Source organism: Pongo pygmaeus, chromosome 12 (genome assembly GCF_028885625.2).
Source record: "Pongo pygmaeus isolate AG05252 chromosome 12, NHGRI_mPonPyg2-v2.0_pri, whole genome shotgun sequence".
NCBI lineage: Eukaryota > Metazoa > Chordata > Mammalia > Primates > Hominidae > Pongo > Pongo pygmaeus.
The window spans coordinates 105,067,239-105,093,881 of NC_072385.2; the positions used below are offsets into that span (position 1 = coordinate 105,067,239).

A 26,643-nucleotide genomic window follows, 5' to 3' on the forward strand; every position below is an offset into this window, starting at 1 on the left:
CAAATGTTTATTGAGGGATGTTTTGAGCCAGGCACTGGAATTATAATGATGATCAAGACATAGTCTTCTCCCCAACAATTATATCCTCTATCCTGGGAAATTATAAATAGCAATTTCCATATAGCATGCTATGTTCCATGATAGATCTAAAGACAGGACTCTGGCTGGATGTGGTGACTCTTGCCATAATTCCAGCACTTTGGGAGGCTGAGGAGGGAGGATTGCTTGAGGCTAGGAATTGAGACTGCCCTGGTCAACATAGTAAGATCCTGCATCTACAAAAAAATTTTTTAAATTATGGCCAACCACGGTGGCTCACACCTGTAATCCCAGGACTTTGGAAGGCCAAGGCAGGTGGATCACTTGAGGTCAGGAGTTTAAGACCAGCCTGGCCAACATGGTGAAACCCCATCTCTACTAAAAATACGAAAATTAGCCGGGGGTGGTTGCGTGAGCCTGTAATCCCAGTTACTCAGGAGGCTGAGTCAGGAGGATCACTTGGGCCCGGAAGGCAGACCTTGTAGTGAGTCAAGAGAATGCTACTGCATTCCAGCTTGGGTGATGGGAGTGAAACCCTGTAAAAAAAACAAAACAAAACAAACAAACAAAAAAACCACAAAAAACAAAAAGACAGAAAAACTGGCTCACGCATGTATTCCCAGCACTTTGGGAGGCTGAGGCAGGTGGATCACCTGAAGTCAGGAGTTCGAGATCAGCCTGGCCAACATGGTGAAACCCCATCTCTACTAAAAATACAAAAATTTGCTGGGCATGGTGGCGGGTGCCTGTAATCCCAGCTACTTGGGAGGCTGAGGCAGGAGAATCACTTGAACCCGGAAAGGGGAGGTTGCAGTGAGCCGAGATTGTGCCACTGCACTCCAGCCTGGGTGACAAGAGCAAGACTCTGTCTTAAAAAAAAAAAAAAATTAGCCAGGCATTGGTGGCACATGCTTGTAGTCCCAGCTACGCTGGAAGCTGAAGCAGGACAATTGTTTGAGCCCAGGAGTTCGAGGCTGCAGTAAGCTATGATGGCACCACTGCACTCCACCCTGGGTGACAGAGCAAGACCCTATTTCTAAAATAAAAACAAAAACAGGCAGGACCCACTGGGAGCACAAGTGAAAGGCACTACTCTAGGTCTTTTGGGATTGGTACAAAGCCACCATTCCAGTGGTAATGTGAGGTTGATAGCTGGAGGACAAGGGAAAACTACACAAAATAGAGAGAAGAAGCATGTGCAAAGAGCTAGAGGAGATCACCTGTGGAACTAGAACTGGTGGCCTGTTTGGAGATTTTAAAATGCCAGCCATCAGCCATGGTATTTATTGAGAACTATTCAGATTTTAAAGTAATTGCTTGACTAAATGTCACTAGGAAACAGTATTTTTCTTGGCCTTATAATGTAAACATGGGCTGGGCGCGGTCGCTTACGCCTGTAATCCCAGCATTTTGGGAGGCCGAGGTGGGCGGATCACCTGAGGTCAAGAGTTCGAGACCAGCCTGGCCAACATGGTGAAACACAGTCTCTACTAAAAATACAAAGAATTAGCCAGGCGTGGCGGCACAGGCCTGTAATCCTAGCTACTCGGGAGGCTGAGGCAGGAGAATCGCCTGAACCCAGGAGGCAGAGGTTTCAGTGAGCTGAGATCACGCTATTGTACTCCAGACTGAGTGACAAGAGCAAAGCTGCGTCTCAGTAAATAAATGAAGTAAGTAAACATGATAAGTTGATGATGTATCACAAATTCATCATCAAGATAATAGTTTCAGAGTGCAGGTTGACAATTTCATAAGGAAAACAGAAGTAAAGGATAGCCAGAAATAGAAAGGCACACATAGTAACTTCTTTTTTAAGAATTTCAATGCTCTGAAAGATCACGAATAAATAATATTATTTTCCAAAATGTAGTAACGTTGCTGCCAGCAACATTCAATGTATTTCATTAGATGTGTATAAAACAAAATATGTATAACATTGTGGCTGTTATTCAAACAATAGAAAGAAAGTGATGCCATTTTCCATTTACAATTTGTTTTAAAAATCAAAGATATGTAAATTTACTTCCCATATTTTGTTAGTGTATTTTCTTTTTTTCCAATTCCTGCTCGTTCTGAAATAACAGCCAAGTAGCATTTGATAATACTCAAGAAATAATAAAGTAGGTATGATAACTTTTAAAACGACCATAGGGCTTAGAGTTCAGGAGGTTCCGGCTCAGACCCATGTTTGGCAATGATAATCTCCTTAATTTCAAGAATTTTATAACCAAAAATGAGTTTTTGTCTTAAAAGCCTATCACAAGAAAAAGTAGTGAGAAAAGCCTACGATTCCAGGAATCTATTGGTCATAAGAACTTTTCCTAAAAAGCAAACTACACAACGTGAGACATGCAGTTGGGGTGTGGAGAGAGCAGTTTCTTTATTCATTTTTAGAATTAGAAGGGAGAAATTTGGCTGGGTGCAGTGGCTCGTGGCTGTAATTCCAGCTCTTTGGGAGGCTGAGGTGGGTGGATCACCTGAGGTCAAGAGTTCGAGACCAGCCTGGCCAACATGGTGAAACCCCATCTCTACTAAAAATACAAAAATTAGCTGGGTATGGTGGTGCACGCCTGTAATCCCAGCTATCTGGGAGGCTAAGGCAGGAGAATTGCTTGAACCTGGGAGACAGACATTGCAGTGAGCCAAGATCATGCAACTGCACTGCATCCTGGGCGAGAGTGAGACTCTATCTCAAAAAGGAAAAAAAGAAGGGAGAAATCCTGTTGATGGAGTTCATGGTGGCTGATGTCCTAGAAAGTGCTGATTAGAAAGTATTAATTTATGTCTTAGAAAGTAATAACAGCCAGGCGCAGTGCCTCATGCCTGTAATCCCAGCACTTTGGGAGGCCGAGGTGGGTGGATCATGAGGTCAGGAGTTCGAGACCAGCCTGGCCAACATGGTGAAACCACGTCTGTACTAAAATTACAAAAATTAGCCTGGCATGGTGGCAGATGCCTGTAACCCCAGCTACTCGGGAGGCTGAGGCAGGAGAATCACTTGAACCCAGGAGGCAGAGGTTGCAGTGAGCCAAGATCGTGTCATTGCACTTCAGCCTGGGCAACAAGAGCAAGACTCCGTCTCAAAACAAAAAAAAAGAATAGCAAGATTTATTTCATCAAATTTAAACAGAATTCACATTGACTTCACAGCCCTTTGAATATACTTGGACTGTAAGTTCAACTGTACTGTTGACCAGTCTTTCCAAACGGTGTTACAGTACAAAGAGCATGGGCTGCTGAACCAGACTGACCAAATAGGAAACTCTGCCGTGCCACTTGTCAGCTATGCATCTTGACCAACTTATTATTATTATGTAGCACAGGTGGGTCTTGAACTCCTGGGCTCAAGCAATCCTCCGGCCTGGGTCTCCCAAAGTGTTGGGGTTACAGGTGTGAGCCACCACTCCTGGTTTCCCCAAATTATTTAATCTCCCTGGGCCAGTTCTTTTACTCATAAAATGGATTTGTTTCTAACACAGAATTGTTGTAAACTTAAATGAGTGTCTAACGTGCCTCGTATTGTATTGCCAGACTCTCAATAAACTTTTGCCCAGTCAACTAATGTCCAACAAATAGGCTGGTGATTTTCCTTTTCTTTTCTTTTCTTTTTTTTTTTGAGACAGAGTTTTGCTGTGTCGCGTAGGCTGTAGTGCAGTAGTAGCTCGATCTTGGCCCACTGCAACCTCCGCCTCCCGGGTTCAAGCTATTCTCATGCCTCAGCCTCCCTTGTAGCTGGTATTACAGGCGTGCACCATCGCGCCCGACTAATTTTTTTCCCCCGAGAGGAGTTTTGCTCAGTCGCCCAGGCTGGAGTGCAGTGCCGAGATCTCAGCTCGCTGCAACCTCTGCCTCCCGGGTTCAAGAGCTTCTCCTGCCTCAGCCTCCCGAGTAGCTGGGATTACAGGTGCGTGCCTCCACGCCCAGCTAATTTTTGTATTTTTAGTAGAGACGGGGTTTCACCACAGTGGCCAGGCTGGTCCCGAACTCCTGACCTCAAATGAGCCGCTCGCCTCGGCTTCCCAAAATGCTGGGAGGCTAGTGATATTTAACGTTAAATAACTCTGGCCTCCAAAGATACCTGTTTCCATTTTAAGACACTTCTATTTCGTTTTGGGAGGGTAAACTAGTTATATTTTAATAATGAAAACATGTGTTACATAAGCACATAGTGAGTACTCGAATCAACCTCGGACTCTCCGGGCGTCAGGGGTGGGTGAGGAGACCGGCAGGTGGTCACAGCCCCATCAAAAGGAACTTGGGGCTGGGGGATGTCGCGGTCAACTGGGAAAGGAGAGCCAATCAGCAAGTGGCGCGTCCCACGCCGTCTGTCAAATGCATCTGGGGGTTAGCTGTACTCCTACATCTTGGGGGTGATTAGGTGACTTCCGTGTTCAAGACACTAGCGAGCTAAGCCTGGGATTTCAGTTTGCACAGCGCTTTGTTAAGTTTTGTCTCTCAATCTTGCTGTCCACGAGCGAACCTGGAGGACGTCTGTTAGCGGTAAATTCTTTACCCACATTCCGAAAAGGAAAACCGGCGGCCGCGCGCGAGGACATATTCCTTGGTCACTCAACCAGGACTCCGTTGCTCCCGCGCCCCAGCTTGACCTAGCGCACCGCCCCCTCCCCGACGCAGGCGCAGTCGCGGAGCTGTAGAGCCCCACGCAGCTGCAGAGCCATCGGGCTGCTGCGCCATGCGCGCGACGGGGAAAGAAGGGGTCGAGCTAGGCTTGCGTCACTCAGCTGCGACGGCGCCTTCGCGAAACACCTTGCTAATGGCATGGTGCCGCGGTCCTGTCTTGCTGTGCCTGCGGCAGGGGCTCGGAACCAATTCATTCCTGCGCGGCCTGGGGCAGGAGCCCTTCGAGGGAGCTCGGTCACTGTGTTGCAGGTCCTCGCCTAGAGACCTGCGAGATGGAGAAAGAGAGCACGAGGCGGCACAAAGGAAAGCCCCAGGAACAGAGTCTTGCCAGTCTCTCCCTCTGAGCATCTCGGACATTGGGACTGGATGTCTTTCGTCACTGGAAAACCTCAGACTGCCGACGCTGCGGGAAGAGTCATCCCCTCGAGAGCGCGAGGACTCGAGCGGAGATCAGGGCCGGTGCGGTCCCACACACCAGGGATCCGAGGATCCTTCGATGCTCAGGCAGGCCCAGTCCGCTACCGAGGTCGAAGAGCGTCACGTCTCCCCTTGTTTAACTTCCAGAGAGAGACCCTTTCAGGCTGGGGAACTGATTTTAGCTGAGACTGGGGAGGGAGAAACAAAATTTAAGAAATTATTTAGGTTGAACGACTTCGGATTCTTAAATAGTAACTGGGGGGCAGTCCCGTTCGGCAAGATCGTGGGGAAGTTCCCCGGCCAGATACTGAGGAGTTCCTTCGGTAAGCAGTACATGCTGAGGAGGCCAGCCTTGGAAGACTATGTAGTATTGATGAAAAGAGGGACTGCCATAACATTCCCAAAGGTAATGCGATGGAGATAAGGTGTGTATTGGTTCCAGGAGGGGCAAAGACAGATGCAGTACTCAGTCCTAATTAATGTACTCAAAGCACATCTCAGAACGTTTGGATTTTTTATTGTACTCAGGCTTTTAAAATAAACCAATGGCTGTAACTTTTACATATCATGATGAAAATTAGCATTAGGAAACGGCTAGATTTTAATTTTAACTTGGAAGTCTCGATTCCCTTATTTGTAAAATGTGGATAATAGCTCAACTTTCTGTTAAGGTGATGTGAACTCACTACGTACATAATAAGTACTAATTTTGTTCCCCATTACTCTTAAGTTTACAACTTCAGGACTCAAGAGAATGTTGAACTCTTAGGAAACAATTTTTTAGTACTACTATGATGATATTTTAATAATATTTAATAATCATGTTACAAGAGTATATTAATCAACAATAGCTACATTACGGTGCTTTTCCCCTTTTAGGGAAGAAATAGAGTTTTATATTAAAATAGCTAACATTCAACACCAAACATAAAATGACTATTCTTTATTAAAAAGTTAACTGCCGAAAGCCTAGTTTCAGTCTTTTTTTTTCTTTTTTTGAGACAGGTTCTCACTCTGTCATCTAGGCTGGAGTGCAGTGTTGCGATCTTGGCTCACTGCAACCTCTGCCTCCCGGGTTCAAGCGATTCTCCCACCACAGCCTCCTGAGTACCTGGGACTACAGGCGTGCACCACCACCCCGGGCTAATTTTTGTAGAGACGGGGTTTCGCCTTGTTGCCCAGGCTGGTCTTCAACTCCTGGCCTCAAGTGATCCGCCCACCTCGGCCTCCCAGTGCTGGGATTACAGGCGGGAGCCACCGCGCCCAGCCCTAGTTTGAAGCTTATGCTAATCATCTATTGCTAGGAGATTATTTCAATCCTTAGTCACAGTCACAGTCCTTGAGTAGAATGTTCCTGTGTAACACAACTCCTCTTCCTTTCTCCAGATCAGGATTCATTCGTTATTTATTCAGCAAATTGACTGCCGTCCATACTCAAGGCACTGTTTAGGGAAGTATAGTGTTGAACTGCAGTCCTCACCCTCAACATAGACCTTACATTCTAGAAGGGGTGACAAAGAACAAACAAGTAAATGAAAGAATAAGGTCATTTCCAGTAGTATTAAGTGTCATGAAGACAAATATATTAACAGTGACATTGTTTTGGGTGACCTGGGGTACGAGCATACTTTATGTCAGGTGAGTAGAGATGGTCTCCAAGGAGGTACACTTGATAGGAAACCTAAATAAGGAAGAGCTTCCCTTGTAAACAGATCTAGGAAGAGAATTGTTCTTGCAAAGGGAGGAATACTGCAGAGTTTCTGTTGTGGCCGCAGTGGGTCAGATGAGGGACCCCGTATGAGGTGTGGTTTGAGTATTTTATTCCATTTGTAGTGAAGGACCATTAGAAGGTTCTGAGTAGGAATCCAGTCTGTATTTTAAACGGTCTACCCAGGGACTAAGAAAACTTTCCTCAGAAACTTAGGCTACTGAGGTATAATAAGCTTTTTTTTTTTAAAGACAGGGTCTTGCTATGTCACCCAGGCTAGAGTGCAGTGGCTCAATCACCTCTTACTGTAGTCTGAACCTCCCAGGCTCCAACAATCCTCACACCTCAACCTCCTGAGTAGCTGGGACCACAGGTGCATGCCACTATGCCTAGCTAATCAAAAATTTTTTTTGTAGAGTTGGGGTCACCCTAACTTGCCCAGACTGGTCTCAAACTTCTCTAGGCTCAAGGGATCCTCCCTTGAGGGTGCTGGGATTACAGGTGAGAACGACCGCTCCTGGCCATGGTATCATAAGCTCTTGAAGAAAACTAAAAGACTTTTGTAATTTTATCTTGCTTCCCCATGTCTGCTTTCTCCCCATTAGACAAAATCAAGAGAGATTAGTTACATTTCATGAAGTTATAAATATGCATATTTAGTGTACTTTCTGCCTTTCCATTTGTTACAGATAAAAGTCACATTGTTCCACTCTGAGGAGGAATTTAAGTACTAAATTTGTTAGGTGTTGACTTCTCTTTATAGCTTCCAAGTAGTGTCTGGAGATAGTTTAACTTCAACTTCTACAACTTTGAAATGCTTGAAGGAATACCTCCACTGATGTTTAAAAACTGATCTCCCTGTTAGAATTACATAATTCCATCTTAGTATTAAAAATATGACCAGAGGCTGAGTGCAGTGGCTCACACTTGTAATCTCAATATTTTGGGAGGCTGAGGCAGGAGGATCATTTGAGCCCAGAAGTTTGAGACCAGCCGGGGCAGCATAGGGAGACCTTGTCTCTACAAAAAATAAAAAATTAGCCAGGTATGGTGGCACACACTTGTGGTCCCAGCTACGCAGGAGGCTGAGATGGGAGGATTGTTTGAGCCCAGGAGTTTGAGGCTGCAGTGAGCCATGATCTTGCCACTGCACTCCAGCCTGGGCAACAGTGTAAGACCCTATCTCAAAAAAAAAGTGAGGGGGCAGGTGCCATCACTCACACCTGTAATCTCAGTGCTTTGTGAGGCCAAGGCAGGAGGATTGCTTTACGCTAGGAGTTCAAGACTAACCTGGCCAACATAGCAGGACCCCATCTTTATAAAAAAAAAAAAAAAAATTAGTTGGGCATGGTGGTACATGCCTGTGGTCCCAGCTACTTTGGAGGCCGAGATGGGAGGGTTGCTTGAGCCCAGAAGTTCGAGGCTGCAGTGAGCTACTGTTGCACTACTACACTCCAGTCTGAGCGACAGAGACCCTGTCACCAAGAAAATTTGTTTACTAAATTAAAAAAAAAAAAAGTTTTTATTAATGTCATCCATAATATTTGTGTTAACAAAAACAATTCCAATTATATGTTTGGCAAGTGGGTCCTCCAATCTAGTAATAGCATAGTCTCTTTTTTTTCTTATATAGCAGAGCTCCCCTACCCCCAGGCTGAGGACTGGCACCAATGTGTGGCCTGTAACAGGGAACCGGGCCACACAGCAGGTTAGCAGTGGGTAGTGAGCATTACTGCCTGAGCTCCATCTCTTGTCAGATCAGCCATGGCATTAGATTCTCATAGGAGTGCAAACTCTTGTGAACTGTGCATGCGCCGGATCTAGGTTGCATGCTCCTTATAAGAAACTAACTAATGCCTGATGATCTGAGGTGGAACAATTTCATCCCAAAAACCATCCCCCTCTCCCCAATCTGTGGAAAAATTTGTCTTCCATGAAGCGGGTCCCTGATGCCCAAAAGGTTGGAGACCGCTGTTATATAGTATCTTAATTCTAAATTAGAAGTTCATCATTTGGCCAGGCACGTTGGCTCACACCTGTAATCCCAGCACTTTGGGAGGCCGAGGCGGGCAGATCACCTGAAATCATGAGTTTGAGACCAGCCTGGCCAACATGGTGAAACCCCATCTCTACTAAAAATACAAAAAATTAGCTGGGCGTGGTGGCGGGTACCTGTAATCCCAGCTACTTGGGAGGCTGAGGCAGGAGAATCGCTTGAACCCAGGAGGTGGAGCTTGCAGTGAGCCAAGATTGTACCACTGCACTCCAGCCTGGGTGACAGAGCGAGACTCTGTCCCCAAAAAAATAAATAAGAAGTTCCTCATTTTGGGCTGGGCACACTGGCTCACACCGTAATCCCAGCACTTTGGGAGGCCGAGGCGAGCGGATCACCTGAGGTCAGGAGTTCAAGACCAGCCTGGCCAACATGGTGAAACCCGATCTCTACTAAAAATACAAAAATTAGCCGGGCGTGGTGGCAGGCACCTGTAATCCCAGCTATTCGGGAGGCTGAGGCAGGAGAATCGCTTGAACCCGGGAGGCAGAGGTTGCGGTGAGCCAAGATCGTGCCATCACACTCCAGCCTGGGGGACAAGAGCGAGACTTCGTCTCCCAAAAAAAAAAAAAAAGAAATTCATCATTTTATGCAGAGATTATATAGTAAATTCCTAACTAGTCTTCCTGCCTCTTGATTTTTCTCCAGTAGATCCTGTATTCTTCTGCCAGATTAATCCTCATAAAATGCATTTATATCACCTCAGTGACACACCCTAGTTGCTTATCAGGCTGAGTTCTAATGCCTCATACTGGCATTTAATTCTCTGCCCATCTCTCCTGAGATAACAAACTGGATTTATTCTACCTCTGCTTTGTTTAAAGCTGTTTTTACTTTGTGATTGTTCCCATAAATTGTCTATTCTTTGTCTTTAAACTAGGCCATCCTGCTGCTCTATGAACTTATTGTCTGTAATTTTGGTATTATTCTGAAGTGTTGCCTTATTTGTTAATTGATTCTTGGATCTCTTTTATTTCATCAAGTGAAATATAAACTGTAGGTAGGTCCAGAGTCTGATTCGTTTTTTCACTCCCTTCTTCTCCACACCCAACAATGTAAGATAAGACTAGGTGCTTAGTACATATTTATTGGTCGCTGAGTCACCCATACTGTTTTCAATCATAGGATATTAATATGATTCTCTCAATGATGGATATCAACCCAGGTGATACTGTTTTGGAAGCTGGCTCAGGCTCTGGTGGAATGAGCTTATTTTTATCCAAAGCAGGTAAGAGATTGGACTGAGCTGGATCTCAGTAACAAAGAAAACATTCAATTTGTTCATAATAACAGAAAGTTATAAAGATATTTGGGAAAATACCTAACATTGAGGTAGCATTCTCCTAGAATCTGAATGTAAGCAACTATTTCTTTCCATTTTGTACATTTATTCCAGTCAGTCTCTTTCTAATCCTCCCTCAATTTTCTTTGCTTTGTCTTACTTTCTCCATGCTCTCTAATGCTGCTTCTTTTTTCTTAAGCATACTTTTTATTGGATTATAATATGGCTACAGAAAAGTGTGCAGATCATAAGTGTATATCTCAATGAATCTTTGTATAGTGACCACTCATGTACTTATTACCGAGATCAAGGTAGGGAGTGTCCCTGCCCCACAGATGCCTCCTCATGTCCCCTCCCAGTCCTTATCATCACCAAAGGAAACCACTATTGTGACTTTTATCACCACTGATTAGTTTTGCCTCCTTCGAACTTATATAAAATGGAATCATACAGTATGTGCTCCTTCGTATCTGGCTACTCTCATTCATCATTATGTTTGTGAGATTCACTCATTGCATACAGCAGTAGTTCTTTCATTTTAGTTGCTGTATATACTCTGTATTTAAATCACAATTTACTCATTTTACTGTTGATAGACATTTGAGTTGGATATTACAAATAGTGCTGCTCGGAACCTCCTTGTTTACTTGTCATGTTATTGTTGAATACTAGTACCAGATGAATACTTAGCCTGAGGGAATATGGAAGGAGGTTGTCAGCTGTTGGGGGGAGAGTTATATATCATTAGGGCCAAAGAATTATAGTAGGTGTTCATAAAGAAATTAATCATAGTACAGAGCTATTAAGCAAAAAGCTAGATCATGAAGAATTATCTTTTTTTTTCCAGAAAGTCTCTAAAAATTGTCAGTTGGTAAAAGTACTGCTTGAAGGTGGATGTCTGATGAAAAATCAAGAGGTGTATATTAAACATATATATTTTTTCATGTTCCTACCACTTAATTTCTGGTTACTTTTATGCTAGTTGATTAGTACCCCTTTGCCTACCTAATTTCTCTGAGTGTCAGGGTTGCTTTGGGTGGTCTGTCTGTGCAGTGTTCTCTTCCCTACATAATACTAGACTGCTGAATAGTCACAGTACTTTCGTTGAGTAGATTTTATAAAGATAAAGATTACAGATAGAAATATGCTGAAATTAAACTCGCACCTTTTGTTCTTTGACCTAATGTCTTCACATATGAATATTATCTAGATTATACTAAGCCAGTAAATTCATTCTGGGCTCCTCAATCTTTTGTCTGACTTTTCTGTACATAGTTAAAGGCAGTCATTTTCTCATAATCTATGACAAATTCCAAACTGCACGGTTTCATTTGACAAAGTGGATTTATAAAAATTGGTGAGAACAGATAAGTGCCTATATTTCTAAAATATATAGTATCAGAAGAATGTCATGGCTTGAATAATCCTAAACTATAAATGTGGAAGAAATTATTGCTATTTACCTATGTGATGGATATTTTTCTCCATATTTTCTTTTCCAGTTGTTTATGTTACTTTTTTTTTTTTTTTTTTTGAGGCGGGGTCTCACTCTGTTCCCCAGTTTGGAATGCAGTGGTATAATCGTGGCTCACTAGAGCCTTGACCCTCGGAACTCAAGTGATCCTGCTGTCCCAGCCTCCCAAGTAGCTGGGACAATAGGCACATACCACCAAAGCTGGCTAATTTTTAAAGTTATTTGTAGAGACTGGGTCTCACTGTTGCCCAGGTTGGTCTTGAACTCCTGGCCTCAAGCAATCTTGCCTAAGCCTCCCAAAGTGCTGGGATTACAGGCATGGGGCACCACGCCCAGCTTATGTTACTATTAACATTAATTTTTATCTCCTGAGAACCTGATAACTTGCAGCTGGAGTTACATTTCAAAAGATACCTTGGAATTTAAACTTCACTAGTAAACTGTAAACTGATTGATCTGGGATAATCTCCAAATGGTATCAAATCACTTCAGATAGAGGTGGGTGGAAAGTTAATTGCCTTAAATTAAAATGTAGTACTCCTCTCTGGAATTGCAGTATTACTATGCTAATTAGTTTAAAAGTTCTTCGCGCACACACACACACACACACACACACACAAATACAAATACATTTTTTTTTTTTTTTGTATTTTTTGGTAGAGACAGGGTTTCACCATGTTGGCCAGGCTGGTCTCGAACTCCTGACCTCGAGTGATCTGCCTGCCTTGCCCTCCCAAAGTGCTGGGGTTACCGTGGCGAGCCACTGTATCTGGCCACAAATACCTTTTAAATATATGAAAGACTCAACCTCATCCATAATAAAAGAAATGCAAGTTAAAATTACATTAAAAGGCTGAGCATGGTGGCTCACGTCTGTAATCCCAGCACTTTGGGAGGCCGAGGCAGGCAGATTGCTTAAGCTCATGAGTTTGAGATCAGCCCGAGCAACATGGCGAAACCCTGTCTCTACCAAAAATACAAAAAATTAGCTGAGTGTGATGGCACACACCTGTCGTCCCAGCTGTTCAGGAGGCTGAGGTGGGAAGATCACCTGAGCCTGGGAGGTGGGGGTTGCAGTGAGCTGTGATTGCACCACTGCACTCCAACCTGTGTGACAGAGTGAGATCCTGTCTCAAAAAAAAAAAAAAAAAAAAAACCTCAAAAATCTACATTAAAAATGATAAGCTTTATTCACTTTTTAGATTGACACAGATAAAAAGTTCAGTAACTTAGGGAGAGTATGGAGATATAGGTATTCTTTTTTTTTTTTTTGAGACAGAGTCTTGCACTGTCACCCAGGCTGGAGTGCAGTGGTGCATCTTGGCTCACTGCAAGCTCTGCCTCCTGGGTTCACGCCATTCTTCTGCCTCAGTCTCCTGAGTAGCTGGGACTACAGGCATGTGCCACCACGCCCAGCTAATTTTTTGTATTTTTTTTAGTAGAGATGGGGTTTCACCGTGTTAGCCAGGATGGTCTTGATCACCTGACCTCATGATCCGCCTGCCTTGGCCTCCCACAGTGCTGGGATTACAGGCGGGAGTCACTGTGCCCGGCCTGAGATATAGATATTCTAATACATTGCTGGTTGGCATATAAGTTGACACCACTTACGTGGAGGACAATGTAATATTATGTGAATAAATTCACATACCCCTTGAGCCAGCAATTCCATTTTTAAGACTTTATCCTGTACAGATACACTGGCTTGATACAAAGACTTAGGTATAAGAATTTTCATTGCAGTATTGTTTATATTAGCATATGACTAGAAACAGGCTAGATGTTCATCGTAGCCATACACTGAATATAATGCCTGTTAAAAAGAATGCAGTTTTTTAAAACAGAATGCAGTACATCTAGAATCACTGAAATGACATTGGTAAGTAAGAAGGAAGGTACAGGACAGTGTGTATAATACACCACAGTGTATTAAAAACACAGATACTTGGCATGCTTGTATAGGCAGTGACTATCATGGGAAAGTTAAATAGCTGGTAATGTGGTTGCCTCTGAAGAGGGAGGGAGATTAATTGGAGATCAGGGATGGGAGGAAGACTTGAAACATTAACTATTTGAATTATTTTTTTCACATACATGTAGTACCTTTGCAAAATACATTTTTGACACTTTTTAATAAACTGATTAATATTATGAAATATCAAATTATTTTTTACTTAAGTTGGATCACAAGGACGAGTCATAAGTTTTGAGGTACGAAAAGACCACCATGATCTGGCTAAGAAGAATTACAAACACTGGCGTGATTCATGGAAATTAAGTCATGTAGAAGAGTGGCCAGACAATGTGGATTTTATTCATAAGGACATTTCAGGAGCAACCGAAGACATAAAATCTTTAACATTTGACGCAGTAAGTTTTCTAACGTGGGTCCTGTGTTATTACTTTGACTACAAAGAAGATAGGGGTCAGGCTTCTTTTGTATGGGCAAGGGTCTTCCTTCATTTGCTTCATGTCTATAGGGATTGAAAGAATATTTTCGTTTCATGCCTTTTAATCTCATGGTGGGATTTGGGACAGAGAGACATACTGAGTTACCAAGTTGGGTGCTGAAGTTGTCATTGAATGTGGGATAATGACTGAAAGCTAGGACCAAAGACAAGTTGAGCATCATGAACCTCAGCATTTCCAGGATAAATCGTACTTTGGAAGCAGCATTGGAAGCATATTGAACCCAGCACCTAACCTGAACTGTGAGATTTGGGGGATTAAGTAGCTTCCATTTGACAGGGAATAGGCAGAAGGCATCTTTAGACAGTTAAAGTCAGGATATCAAGAGGAGTGTGTTCATTGAAGATGTCAAGGACAGAGGTGTTTATCATGAACAAAGCTCCAGAAAGTGGAACAGAGACATTGTGAGGAAGAGAAACACTGGGAGGTTGACTTAGGGAAAAGAAGCAGAGAAGATGAAAGTAAAAAGATAGATGATAAGAGAGGATACATTAAGCTGTGATCAAACATGGTGGAGATCTGAGACACGGAAGTATTTGCTGGCTGAAGAGTTTCAGAATTCCTTGGTGATGCCACTTCACAGTTCATAGCTTCACACTATGGACTGAGGCCTTGGTTAGGAGTCTTCCTTCCTTTCCTTAATTGGCTGCTGGAAGGATGGACTATTTTGGTGAGAAATGAAGCAAAGTTCAAAGAGGAGAGAAAATCTTTTTTTTTTTGGAGACAGAGTCTCATTCTATTGCTTAGGGTGGAGTGCAGTGGCACAGTCTCAGCTCACTGCAACCTCAGCCTCCCAAGTACCTGGGATTACAGGTGCATGCCACCATGCCTAGCTAATTTTTGTATTTTTAGTAGAGATGGGGTTTCACCATGTTGGCCAGGCTGGTCTCGAACTCCTAACTTTAGATGATCTGCCCACCTCAGTCTCCCAAAGTGCTGGGATTACAGGCATGAGCCACTATGCCCGGCCATGAAAATGATTTTTATCAGCACTGACTTGTAGCTCTGATATAACTAAAGCCTGTAGTTTTAGTGGCACAGTTTCCTATACAGAAAGACCTCAGTTCTTTTTTCTCATCTATGGCTTGCATGTTACAGCTCAGTAAGGGGGAAAGGGCTCTGTTTAGGTCATCCATAGGAATGTCAAAGATACCTGGGAGATTAAATTGGTCATCAGAATTTTGCTTGATGAGCATGAAACACAACAAAGGATTTTAATGGTATCATTGAAGCTTTGTAGAAACCTGCTGAACCATTCCTGATCTAAAAAGAACACTCTTTTTTAGATTTATTCAGCTGAATCTCTCTTGAATAATAGTGCCAGATGATTACTCAATATGAGGGAATAGAGAAGGAGGGGGGATGTCAGCTGCTGGGGGAGAATTATATACCGTTAGGGCCAAAGAATTATAGTTGGTGTTCATAAATAATTATAATACAGAACTATTAAGTAGACGTTAGATCATGAATAATTTCCTTTTCTTAAGAACGTTTCTAAAAATTGTACATTGGTGAGAGTACTGCTTGAGGGTTGGTGTTTGATCGAAGATCAAAAGGCATATGTTAAACATAAATTTCTGGCTGGGCGCAGTGGCTCACGCCTGTAATCCCCGCACTTTGGGAGGCCGAGGCAGGCGGATCTCCTGAGGTCAGGAGATCAAGACCATCCTGGCTAACACGGTGAAACCCCGTCTCTACTAAAAATACAAAAAATTAGCCGGGCGTGGTGGCGGGCGCCTGTGGTCCCAGCTACTCGGGAGGCTGAGGCAGGAGAATGGCGTGAACCCGGGAGACGGAGCTTGCAGTGAGCTGAGATTGCGCCACAGCACTCCAGCCTGGATGACAGAGCGAGACTCCATCTCAAAAAGAAAGAAAGAAAGAAAGAAAGAAAAATACAAAAATTAGCCAGGCATGGTGGTGGGCGCCTACAATCCCAGCTACTTGGGAGGCCGAGTCAGGAGGATCGCTTGAACCTGGGAGGTGGAGGTTCCAGTGAGCCAAGATTTGCACCACTGCACTCCAGCCTGGGAGACAGAGCAAGACTCTATCTCAAAGAAACAAAAAAGAAATAAACAAATATGTATGTGTATATATGTGTATTTCTGCTACTGTCATTCTCCTGCTGAAAAAAACAATCCGGATCTTTTTTTTTTTTGAGACAGAGTCTTGCTCTTTCGCCCAGGCTGGAGTACTGGAGTACAGTGGTATGATCTTGGCTCACTGCAACCTCCACCTCCCGGGTTCAAGCGATTCTCGTGCCTCAGCCTCCTGAGTAGCCCGCCACCACGGCTGGCTAGTTTTTGTGTTTTTAGTAGAGATGGAGTTTCATCATGTTGCCCAGGCTGGTCTCGAACTCCAGGGCTCAAGCAATCCACCCGCTTAGGCCTCCCAAAGTGCTGGGATTACAGGCGTGAGCCACGGCACCTGGTCCGGAACTTTTCATTCAAAGACTTCTGGTGTCCAGAATCTGATCTGAACCTTCGTTTCTCTAGTCCTTTATGTAACCTGACTCCATACATGCCAACCAAAATGATGCTAAATGAATAAAAAAGGTGTTAAACCATTAAAAAAACAGAAAAAAGAGAGAGCGTGACTAATGAAAGAATTAAACAGCCGGGCACAGTGGCTCACGCCTGTAATCCCAGCACTTTGGGAGGCCGAGGCGGGCGGATCACAAGGCCAGGAGATCGAGACCATCCTGGCTAACATGGTGAAACCCCATCTCTACTAAAAATACAAAGTATTAGCCGGGCGTGGGGCGGGTGCCTGTAGTCCCATCTACTGGGGAGGCTGAGGCAGGAGAATGGTGTGAACCCGGGAGGCGGAGCTTGCAGTGAGCTGAGATGGCGCCACTGCACTCCAGCCTGGGCGAGAGTGCGAGACTCTCAAAAAAAAAAAAAAAAAAAAAAGAAACAAATTTTGGAAACAGCTTAACCATCAAAAGAGAATGGACACAATGGAATACTAACAATAAATGTACTCTAGCTACATCAAGAAATCTGAAAGACTTGGTGTTTGGTGGAAAAAGCATTATAAGAGAATATGTGAAATGACCACCTACATGTAAAATTTAAAACTACACAACATGTATTGTTTGTAGCTATATACATATGTTGTAGAAGTATAAAATTTGAGAATGTTACCAACTTCAGGACAATGACTGTTTCTGAGGAGAGAAAAGGAAGGGAAAGGAATAGAGGGAAATAAGTTTGGAGTCCATTCAGATTGGTCCACCGCCAGGCTCCATAATTGCCAGTGTAACCTTGAGTAAGTCACTTAATCTTTCCATGCCTCAGTTACCTCATGTATTAAACAGGAATGATAATAGTACCTATTTCATAGAGTTGTTGAGGATTAAATAAGAGAATTCATGTAACGTACCTGGTACATAGTAAGCACTGAATAAATGTTACTTATGATTTTCATCATTTTGATTTTCTTCCTTTCCTCTTTTCTCTGCCTGTTTAAACTCTATTCTTCCTTCAAAGCTGAAAGGTCATCTCCTGTGTGAAATATCCTTTCATCATCTAGCCAGAGGATTATTACCTTCCTCTGAATTTCTGAACCACTTTGCTTCTGGAGTCAACAAGCATTTATTAAGAACCTGCCATGTGCCATGTGCTGTGCTAAGACAAAAATTATACAAACAAAAGAGCTTTCGAAAACAAAAAAAGAATAAGAAATATTAAAAAATTAAAAAAAAAAATAGCTGTTGGCCAGGCATGATGGCTCATGGCTGTAATCCCAGCACTTTGGGAGGCTGAGACGGGTGGATCACTTGAGGTCAGGAGTTTGAGACCAGCCTGGCTAACATGGTGAAACCCTGTCTCTACTAAAAGTATAAAAATTAGCTGGGTGTGGTGGTGCAAGCCAGTAATCCCAGCTACTTGGGAGGCTGAGGTAGGAGGATCGCTGGAACCCAGGAGGCAGAGGCTGCAGTGAGCTGAGATTGCGCCACTGCACTTTAGCCTAGGTGACAGAGCAAGACTCTGTCTCAAAAATTAAATTAAATTGGCCAGGCGCAGTGGTTCACGCCTGTAATCCCAGTACTTTGGGAGGCCGAGGCAGGCGGATCATGAGGTCAGGAGTTCGAGACCAGCCTGGCCAACATGGCGAAACCCTGTCTCTGCTAAAGATTAAAAAAAATTAGCTGGGTGTGGTGGTGCATGCCTGTAATCCCAGCTACTCGGGAGGCTGAGGCAAGAGAATCTCTGGAAACCAGGAGGAGGAGGTTGCAGTGAGATAAGATCGCACCATTGTACTCCAAACTGGGCGACAGGACGAGACTCTATCTCAAAAAAAAAAAAAAAAAATTTAATTAAATAAGATAAAATGAAATAGACATATAGGCAATTACTAAAAAGACTCAGAAGTATAAAACACCATGGCTGTAGAACTTGGTATGAGGAGATGAGGCTGTAAATGCAGTCTTGAGGGGCTAGATAATAAAGAAAGTTGTGTATATATCAAGCTGGATAGTATGGACATTATCTTGTAAGTAGGAGAGTAGACTGCCTAGATTTCTGTTTTAGAATAATTCTGGAGAAAGAATGGAGGCTGAGAGTTTATGCAGAAAGGTATTATAATATTTCAACAAGATACGGTGAGGTGTTGACCTAAGTCAATGTCGGTGGGATTAATTTGAGAAACACTGGAGGTAGATTTGTGAGACTTTAATTCAAACAGAAGCACCAAAACCCCAGAGTCTCGAAAGAGAATTCAAGGTAAAGAAAATCATGGCTTCTTGATTAGGCTTTGAAAAAAGAAAATGATGACTCTTAAGTTTCTGGTTTGAGTAACTGGATAAATGCTGTTAACTGAGAATTGAGCATTCAAGAAGATTTGCAGTTTTCTGGATTATCTGACTTTGGTCCTTGTCAATAATATAGTAAAACCACAGTCTGAGAACCCATTTATATCATCATGTTGACCCTTGATTGTCATTGAAATCTTGAGTTGGATATTTATTTATGTATTTATTTGAGATGGAGTCTCACTCTGTTGCCCCGGCTGGAATGCAATGGCGTGATCTCGGCTCACTGCAATCTCTGCCTCCCGGGTTCAAGCATTTCTTCTGTCTCAGCCTCCCTTGTAGCTGGGACTACAGGCACCCGCCACCATGCCCAGCTAATCTTTTTGTATCTTTAGTAGAGACAGGGTTTCACCATGTTGGCCAGGTTGGCCTCAAAACTCCTCACCTCAGGTGATCCACCCGCCTCGGCCTCCCAAACTGCTTGGATTACAGGTGTGAGCCACCATGCCTGGCCTCGACTTGGATATTTAATAGGCATCTTAAATACATGTCCAAACCTGAATTCTTATTTGCCCCAAGCTTGCTCCTTGCATTATCTTCATCATTTTCCTCATTAGTAAATGACATCTCCATTCTTTCAGTGGCTTAGGCTAAAAACTTTGGATTCAGTCTTCTTTTTCTCACATCCTACAGCCAATCCTAATTCTAATTGGCTTTGTCTTCAAAATATATACTTCTTACCATACTCACTGCTCTTTGCTATTACAAGCCACTGTCGTCCTTCCTTGCATTCTCAGTGTTTTCTGCATGTAGATTTTAAAGTGAGTCAGAGTATACTTAATGACAGTGAATTGTACACTTAAAATGGAAATGTTTATCTTACCACACACAAAAATAGTTTTTTTTAAAAAGTTCAGATCATGTCATTCTTTAAAATTCTTCAGTGGCTTCTCAATTGAATAAAGCTAAAGCCTGCATGATTCTATGTAATCTGTGTCCACCACCTTCCATGTCATCTCTTACCACTTCCCCTTTCATCTCCGCTGCAGTGACAGTGGCCTCAACAGACTTCCCAAGTAGCCTACTACCTGAGTGTTTGTATTAAATATTTGCTGTTCCCTCCACCAGGAGCTCACTTCTCCCCCACATTTTCATGGGTTAAACTTAATTTTATTTTCTTCAGGTCTCTTCACTGACCAGCCTATGTATAAAATGACACCTCCTTTCCCTGACCTGTCACTTTCTTTCCCTCTTTCTCTGCTTATTTTATTTGTTTGTTTTAAGATAGGGTCTCATCCTGTCACCCAGGCTGGAGTGCAGTGACACAATCACAGCTCACTGCAGCCTTGATTTCTCAAGCCCAAGTGATCCTCCCTCCTCAGCCTCCCAAGTGGCTGGAACCACAGGAGCACGCCACCACGCCTGGCAGTTTTTTTTCTTCAGACGGAGTCTCACTCTGTCGCCCAGGCTGGAGTGCAGTGGCCTGATCTCTGCTCACTGCAACTCCGCCTTCCGGGTTCAAGCTATTCTCCTGCCTCAGCCTCCTAAGTATCTGGGATTACAGGTGTGAGCCACTATACCCAGCTAATTTTTGTATTTTTAGTAGAAACGGGGTTTCGCCATGTTGGCCAGGCTGGTCTTGAACTCATGACCTCAGCTGATCCGCTCACCTCGGCCTCCCAAAGTGCTGGGATTACAGGCATGAGCCACCGCACCCTGCCATTTTTTTTATTTTTATAAATGCGGGGTCTCACTGTGTTGCCCATGGTGGTCTGGAACTCCTGGGCTCAAGCAATCCTCCTGCCTTGGCTTCCCAAAGTGCTGGCATTACAGGCGTGAGTTACCACTCCTATTCTGCTTTATAACTGTTTTTCTTCATGTCACTCACCACCCTCTGTCCTATTTATTTATATATTTTTTTATTTTTGTTTAATGTCTACCCCTTCGTTAGATCCCATGAAACAGACTATAAGCTCCAACTATATCCTTACCACTTAGAAAAATGTTTGCCATGTAGAGAGTGCTTAATAAATATTTGGTGAATAAATTAATAAGATGTCCCTTGACCGATTAGTACTGTTTTTAAAAAACACATAAACAATCTAATATTTTATCATTTAGTAAATAGATATGCCAGCATATCTCTAAGCTTTCTGGAGTTAATACAACAGTAAATCTTACTTTATTTTCTATTTTGACCAGATTTATTTTTTGTTTTTAATTAATTTTTTATTTGAAAAATTTTCACTTATCTTTGTACTTATTGGCATCTTCTGTGACTATAGCCATGTATACTGCAATTGAAACAAGAATAAAGAGGAAATAAGGGATATGATTCTTTTTTTTTTTTTTTTTTGAGACAGTGTCACCCAGGCTTGAGTGCAGTGGTTTAATCTTGGCTCACTGCAACCTCGGCCTTCCGGGTTCAAGTAATTGTCCTGCCTCAGCCTTCCCAGTAGCTGGGACTACAGGTGTGCACCACCACACCTGGCTAATTTTTGTATTTTTAGTAGAGACAGGGTTTCACCATGTTGGCCAGGCTGGTCTCAAACTCCTGACCTCAGGTGATCCACCCACCTCGGTCTCCCAAAGTGCTGGGATTATAGGCGTGAGCCACTGCCTCTGGCCAACAATGTGAATTTCTGTTGCCAAAGCTGAAATAAAGCATTTAAATTTATAAGTTTTGGCAATAGAAATTCACATTGTCAGCCAGGTGCAGCGGTTCACATCTGTAATCCCAGCATTTTGAGAGGCCGAGGCAGGCAGATAGCTTGAATCCAGGAGTTCAAGACCAGCCTGGGCAACATGGCAAAACCTGTATCTACATAATATACAAAAAATTAGCTGAGAATGGTGGCGCCTGCCTGTAGTCTCAGCTGCTTGGGAGGCTGAGGTGGGAGGGTTGCTTGAGTTCAGGAGGTGGAAGTTGCAGCGAGGTGACATCGTGCCACTGTACTCCAGCCTGGTCAACAGAGCGAGACCCTGTCTCAAAAAAAAAAAAAAAAAGGAAATTCACATTGTCTCAAATGTTTAAATATTTCATGTTGTAATGGCGTGTTTTACACTTGGCAATATTGATAATAGAGGCATACAGGAATCTTTCTTTGGTTATATTCATATATACATAGCCAAATCAATATTTCCATATTAATATGCAAAGTACAAGACATATCATTATGATTTTTCAGTATCATCAAGTACTATGACAAATTGTTTTTTCTTCCCTGAGACAGGATCTCGCTCTTGCCCAGGGTGGAGTATGATGGCACAGTCATAGGTCACTACAGCCTCGAACTCCTAGGCTCCAGTGACCCTCCCACCTCAGCTTCCTGAATAGCTGGTACTACGGGCTTGTGCCACTGCATCCAGCTACTTTTTTTTTTTTTTTTTCAGTAGAGTCAGAGTCTCGCTATGTTGCCTGGGCTGTTCTCAAACTCGGCCTCAAATGGATCCTCTTGCCTCAGCCTCCCAAAGTGTTGGGATTACAGGCAGAAGCTACCTTGCCCAACTGTATAATAATTAACATACCCTTTTGGGAGTGGTAAAATGATAGTTAATAATACTACCTTCTAAAAAATGAAATACTTTGATTGCTGTCCAAAAGTGTGTCATTTCACCACAATAAGAAAACTTATGCTTTATTTAAACGGAATCAGACTGATCCAGTTCTCTTTTCCCCCCACACAGGTAGCTTTGGATATGTTAAATCCTCATGTTACTTTGCCTGTTTTTTACCCACATCTTAAGCATGGTGGTGTATGCGCTGTATATGTAGTAAAGTGAGTAATATAACTGTTTTTCTTTGTAATGTAACTTTTAGGTGCACTTTTGCTTAAGTACCAAACTAAATTTTTTTTTTTTTTTTTTGGAGACAGAGTCTCACTCTGTCACCCAGGTTGGAGTACAGTGGTATGATCTTGGCTCACTGCAACCTCCACCTCCCCTGTTCAAGCAATTATCCTGCCTCAGCCTCCCAAGTAGCTGGGATTACAGGCGCCCACTAATTTTTTCTATTTTTAGTAGAGAAGGGGTTTCACCATGTTGGCCAGGCTGGTCTTGAACTCCTGACCTCAGGTGACCTGTTTGCCTGGTCTCCCAAAGTGCTGGGATTACAGGCTTGAGCCACTACGCCCAGCCAAAATACTCATTTTGTAACTGAATAAAGTGTATATGGCATCTTATACAACTGTTTTAAAATGACAAGTCCCAAGTTCATTTATATTACTGTATATTTATTTAGTTTTTTTTTTTTTTAAACTTTTTTTGTTTTTTTTTTTTTTTTTTTTTTTTGAGACAGAGTCTCGCTTTGTCACCCAGGCTGGGGTGCAGTGTCATGATCTCAGCTCACTGCAACCTCCGCCTCCCGGGTTCAAGTGATTCTCCTGCCTCAGCCTCCTGAGTAGCTGGGATTACAGGTATGTGCCACCACACCCGGCTAATTTTTGTATTTTAGTAGAGACAGAGTTCACCATGTTGGCCAGGCTGGTCTGGAACTCCTGATCTCAAGTGATCTGCCCACCTCAGCCTCCCAAAGTGCTGGGATTACAAGCATGACCCACGCCCAACCCTATATTACTGCTTAAATCATTTTTTACATTAATAGTAATATAAGATGCATATTTTCTTCTGACAATCTGGAAAAAACGTTTTAAAAGTATAATGTGAACAGTAATGTTAAATTATGGTCTCTGTGTTTGTTTACTTAGAATTTTGTGAAAGTACTTTTTATGCCTCCTAACTTGCATATTTAAACCCTCTCCTGCCTGAATTTAACTATAGTATTTAAATGTGGCCAAGAGGTATAGGAAACTTAAATAAATATAATGTTATTTTAGTAGAAATGTAAATTTTTCACTTTTCTGAAAGCATCACACAGGTTATTGAACTTTTAGATGGAATTCGCACCTGTGAACTTGCTCTTTCATGTGAAAAGATAAGCGAGGTCATTGTCAGAGATTGGTTGGTTTGCCTTGCAAAACAGAAAAATGGAATTTTAGCTCAAAAAGTAGAACCTAAAATCAACACAGATGTACAACTAGATTCTCAAGAGAAAATTGGAGTTAAAGGTGAGCTGTTTCAAGAGGATGACCATGGTGAGCTTCAGTTTTATTATGCATGCAGTAATGAATGGAGAATGAGTTCCTGAGTATACTGACAAATAGATTATAAAAATATTCCTCAGCAATTTTCTACAGAAAAGTGTGATATTTATTCTGCTAAGATGTATAAGGCACAGAATAATGACTTTTCCTGCCTTTTGCATAAAACTCTGATACCTTTGAAGAATTGAGCTTTTTGTAATATTCATATTTTACTTGTCACAAGGAGCTTGGTTTGTGAAATAATTTAAATATATTAAGGATGTTTGATATTTAGATCACTGATTATTAATGGGACCTGATAGGCAAATAGCTAATATTCCAAAAAGCAACTTCTAAGATGCTGCTGGAATTCTTGAAAGAACTGAGTTTAGGTCTTTGTCGTATATACACATTATTTAGGCCATGAGCAAGTTTTCAAGTATCCGTTGATTTATGATATGGGCTTATCCATTTGGTTATAAAATCATATGTTTATTACATAATCATTGACAAATCGTTTCTGTATAATAACTGGCAGAGTAGCTCTAAAACATATGCAAGGAATATAAAAAGAAAACACAATAAAGAGAGTAACTCATATTTTAACAGTTTTGTGAAAAAAATAGAAAATATTTTATGTAGCTTATAGTACATATATTTTTTACAACAGAAGAATCACATTCTGATTTTCCATATGGATCATTTCCCTATGTTGCTAGACCAGTACACTGGCAACCTGGTCATACAGGTGAGTAATGTTTTCAGAACATATTAAATGGTGTTTTTTCTTTTAATTAATATATTGACTTTATGCTTTTCTTCTCTTAAATTAGCTTTTCTTGTCAAGTTGAGGAAGGTCAAACCACAACTTAACTGAGTACTCCAGATGACAGCAACTGACTTGAAGATGGAAAAATATCAAAATAGAACTTTATATTGAAAATCACTACTTTCATAGATTGGCATTTTTAGCTATTACTATGACTTATATAACTTATACATATAATTTTGAAAATAACAACTAAAAGATGTATAACATGGCAAAACTGCTTAAACATCCCATTTTGACACTTGTCTTGCATTTAGTTTGACATTTTGTAGTTAACGATTCAGATTGGTTTAGTTGGGCCATCTCATTCTTCACTTCCTGTAAACCACTCCATAGATTTGTCTTTCTTCAAGAAATTAGTTTTCTTTCCTTTATTTGATTGACGGTCATTGACTACTGAAATAAAATATGCATTTTAAGATAAATTTTATGTATCTGTCCATTTTAAATACATCTTATAATGACTTGTATATGTCTTAAAAAATAAGGAAATCTGGGTTATAGTAAGTAATGGGGGGAAACTTAAGAATGATATAATCACCTTAAAAATTGTAACAAAAGATGTAACAGCTCTTGAATCTCTTTTATCCCCTCAGAATCTTTTTAACCAGGTTGAAAGAACATTAGAATTGGTCAGTGTTACTACACAAATTAAATGTTTGGGGGCCGGGCACAGTGGCTCACGCTTTTGGGAGGCCAAGGCAGGCAGATCACCTGAGGTCAGGAGTTCGAGACTAGTCTGGCCAACATGGCAAAACCCTGTCTCTACTAAAAATACAAAAATTAGCCGGTTGTGGTGGCGGCACCTGTAATCCCAGCTACTTGGGAAGCTGAGGCAGGAGAATCACTTAAACCTGGGAGGCGAAGGCTGCAGTGAGCTGAGATTGTGCCACTGCACTCCAGCCTGGGTGACAGGGCGAGACTCCATCTCAAAAAAAAAAAATGTTTGGAGAATACATTTTGGAAACATGAATTAATTACAAATGGGACTTCTTATTCATAGGCACCAGTTATTTATTATTTACCACATACCATACATTGTTTTGAAAACTTTATATATGTTTTTCACTTACTATGGACAACTTATCTTTCAGGTTATCCATATTTTACAGATAAACAGTGACTTAGAGTGATTAGGTCGCTGTTTAAATATAGATGTTTTATAGGTTTTTAGTTGTGTGTGTGTTTTTTTTGTTTTTTTTGTTTTTGAGACAGATTTTCATTCTGTCACCCAGGCTGGAGTGCAGTGGCGTGATCATGGCTCATTGCAGCCTCAATCTCCCAGGATCAAGCAAGCCTCCCACCTCAGCTTCCCGTGTAGTTGGACTACAGGCACATGCCACCACGCCCAGCTAATTTTTGTGGGTTTTTTGGTAGAGATGGGGTTTGTCATGTTGCCCAGGCTGGTCTCAAACTCCTAAGCTCAAGCAATCCTTCTGCCTTGACCTCCCAAAGTGCTGGGATTATAGGTGTGGAGCCACCATGCCCGGCCTGTTTTATGGGCTGTAAAATAGTAATGCCTTGGAGGGTAAATGCTACCATTCCTAGATTTATCTCTTAGGCTAGAAGTATTTAAAATTATACATGTGTGTAAATTTTTTATTAAATAACATATTACAGAACATAGAACATTTTAAAGTAAAATCTCTGCCTTTTTAGAGTTTACAGTCTATGATAGAGCTTGACATTAATCACACGGATATAAAACTAAAACTGTTAAAATTCCCCCCAAAGAAGTACAAGGTACTATGAGTAACCATAATGGGGGACTTTGCCCTAGCAAGTGACAATTGAGCTGAGACCTGAATGCTAAGTAGGAATTAACTACAGCAGGGAAAATGGGAATAAAAAGTGATGCTGGGGTAGAGTGGAAAAGACTGGATAGATAGATGGGGAT

The 26,643-nt window shown here is 42.0% G+C and overlaps 3 protein-coding genes across 7 annotated transcripts in view; 1 reads left to right on the forward strand and 2 right to left on the reverse strand.

Moving 5' to 3' along the window:
* Positions 1–4,510, reverse strand: part of WDR43 (WD repeat domain 43) — a 75,274-nt gene extending 70,764 nt beyond the window's left edge. Inside the window, exon 1 of the mRNA XM_054474130.2 lies at positions 4,226–4,510. The gene's annotated coding sequence lies outside the window, so the exon portion shown is untranslated. The remainder of the gene's footprint in view (positions 1–4,225) is intronic.
* A 188-nt stretch (positions 4,511–4,698) lies between these two features.
* Positions 4,699–25,171, forward strand: TRMT61B (tRNA methyltransferase 61B). Its single transcript, XM_063649422.1, has 7 exons — positions 4,699–5,503; positions 9,984–10,086; positions 13,794–13,984; positions 22,524–22,615; positions 23,703–23,929; positions 24,588–24,665; positions 24,751–25,171. Exons 1-7 carry the CDS (start codon positions 4,733–4,735, stop codon positions 24,792–24,794), a joined length of 1,506 nt encoding a protein of 501 aa, XP_063505492.1. The 5' UTR covers positions 4,699–4,732; the 3' UTR covers positions 24,795–25,171.
* SPDYA (speedy/RINGO cell cycle regulator family member A) overlaps positions 24,347–26,643 on the reverse strand; it is a 43,171-nt gene continuing 40,874 nt past the window's right edge. For 3 of the 5 annotated variants that reach the window (XM_054474134.2, XM_054474135.2, XM_054474133.2), the window contains exon 8: positions 24,392–25,142. In XM_054474134.2, the coding sequence (XP_054330109.1) occupies positions 25,051–25,142 (92 nt within the window). In that variant the 3' untranslated portion in view covers positions 24,392–25,050. Of the gene's footprint in view, positions 25,143–26,643 lie in introns of all 5 variants that reach the window. The other 2 variants (XM_054474132.2, XM_054474131.2) reach the window with 1 other exon arrangement.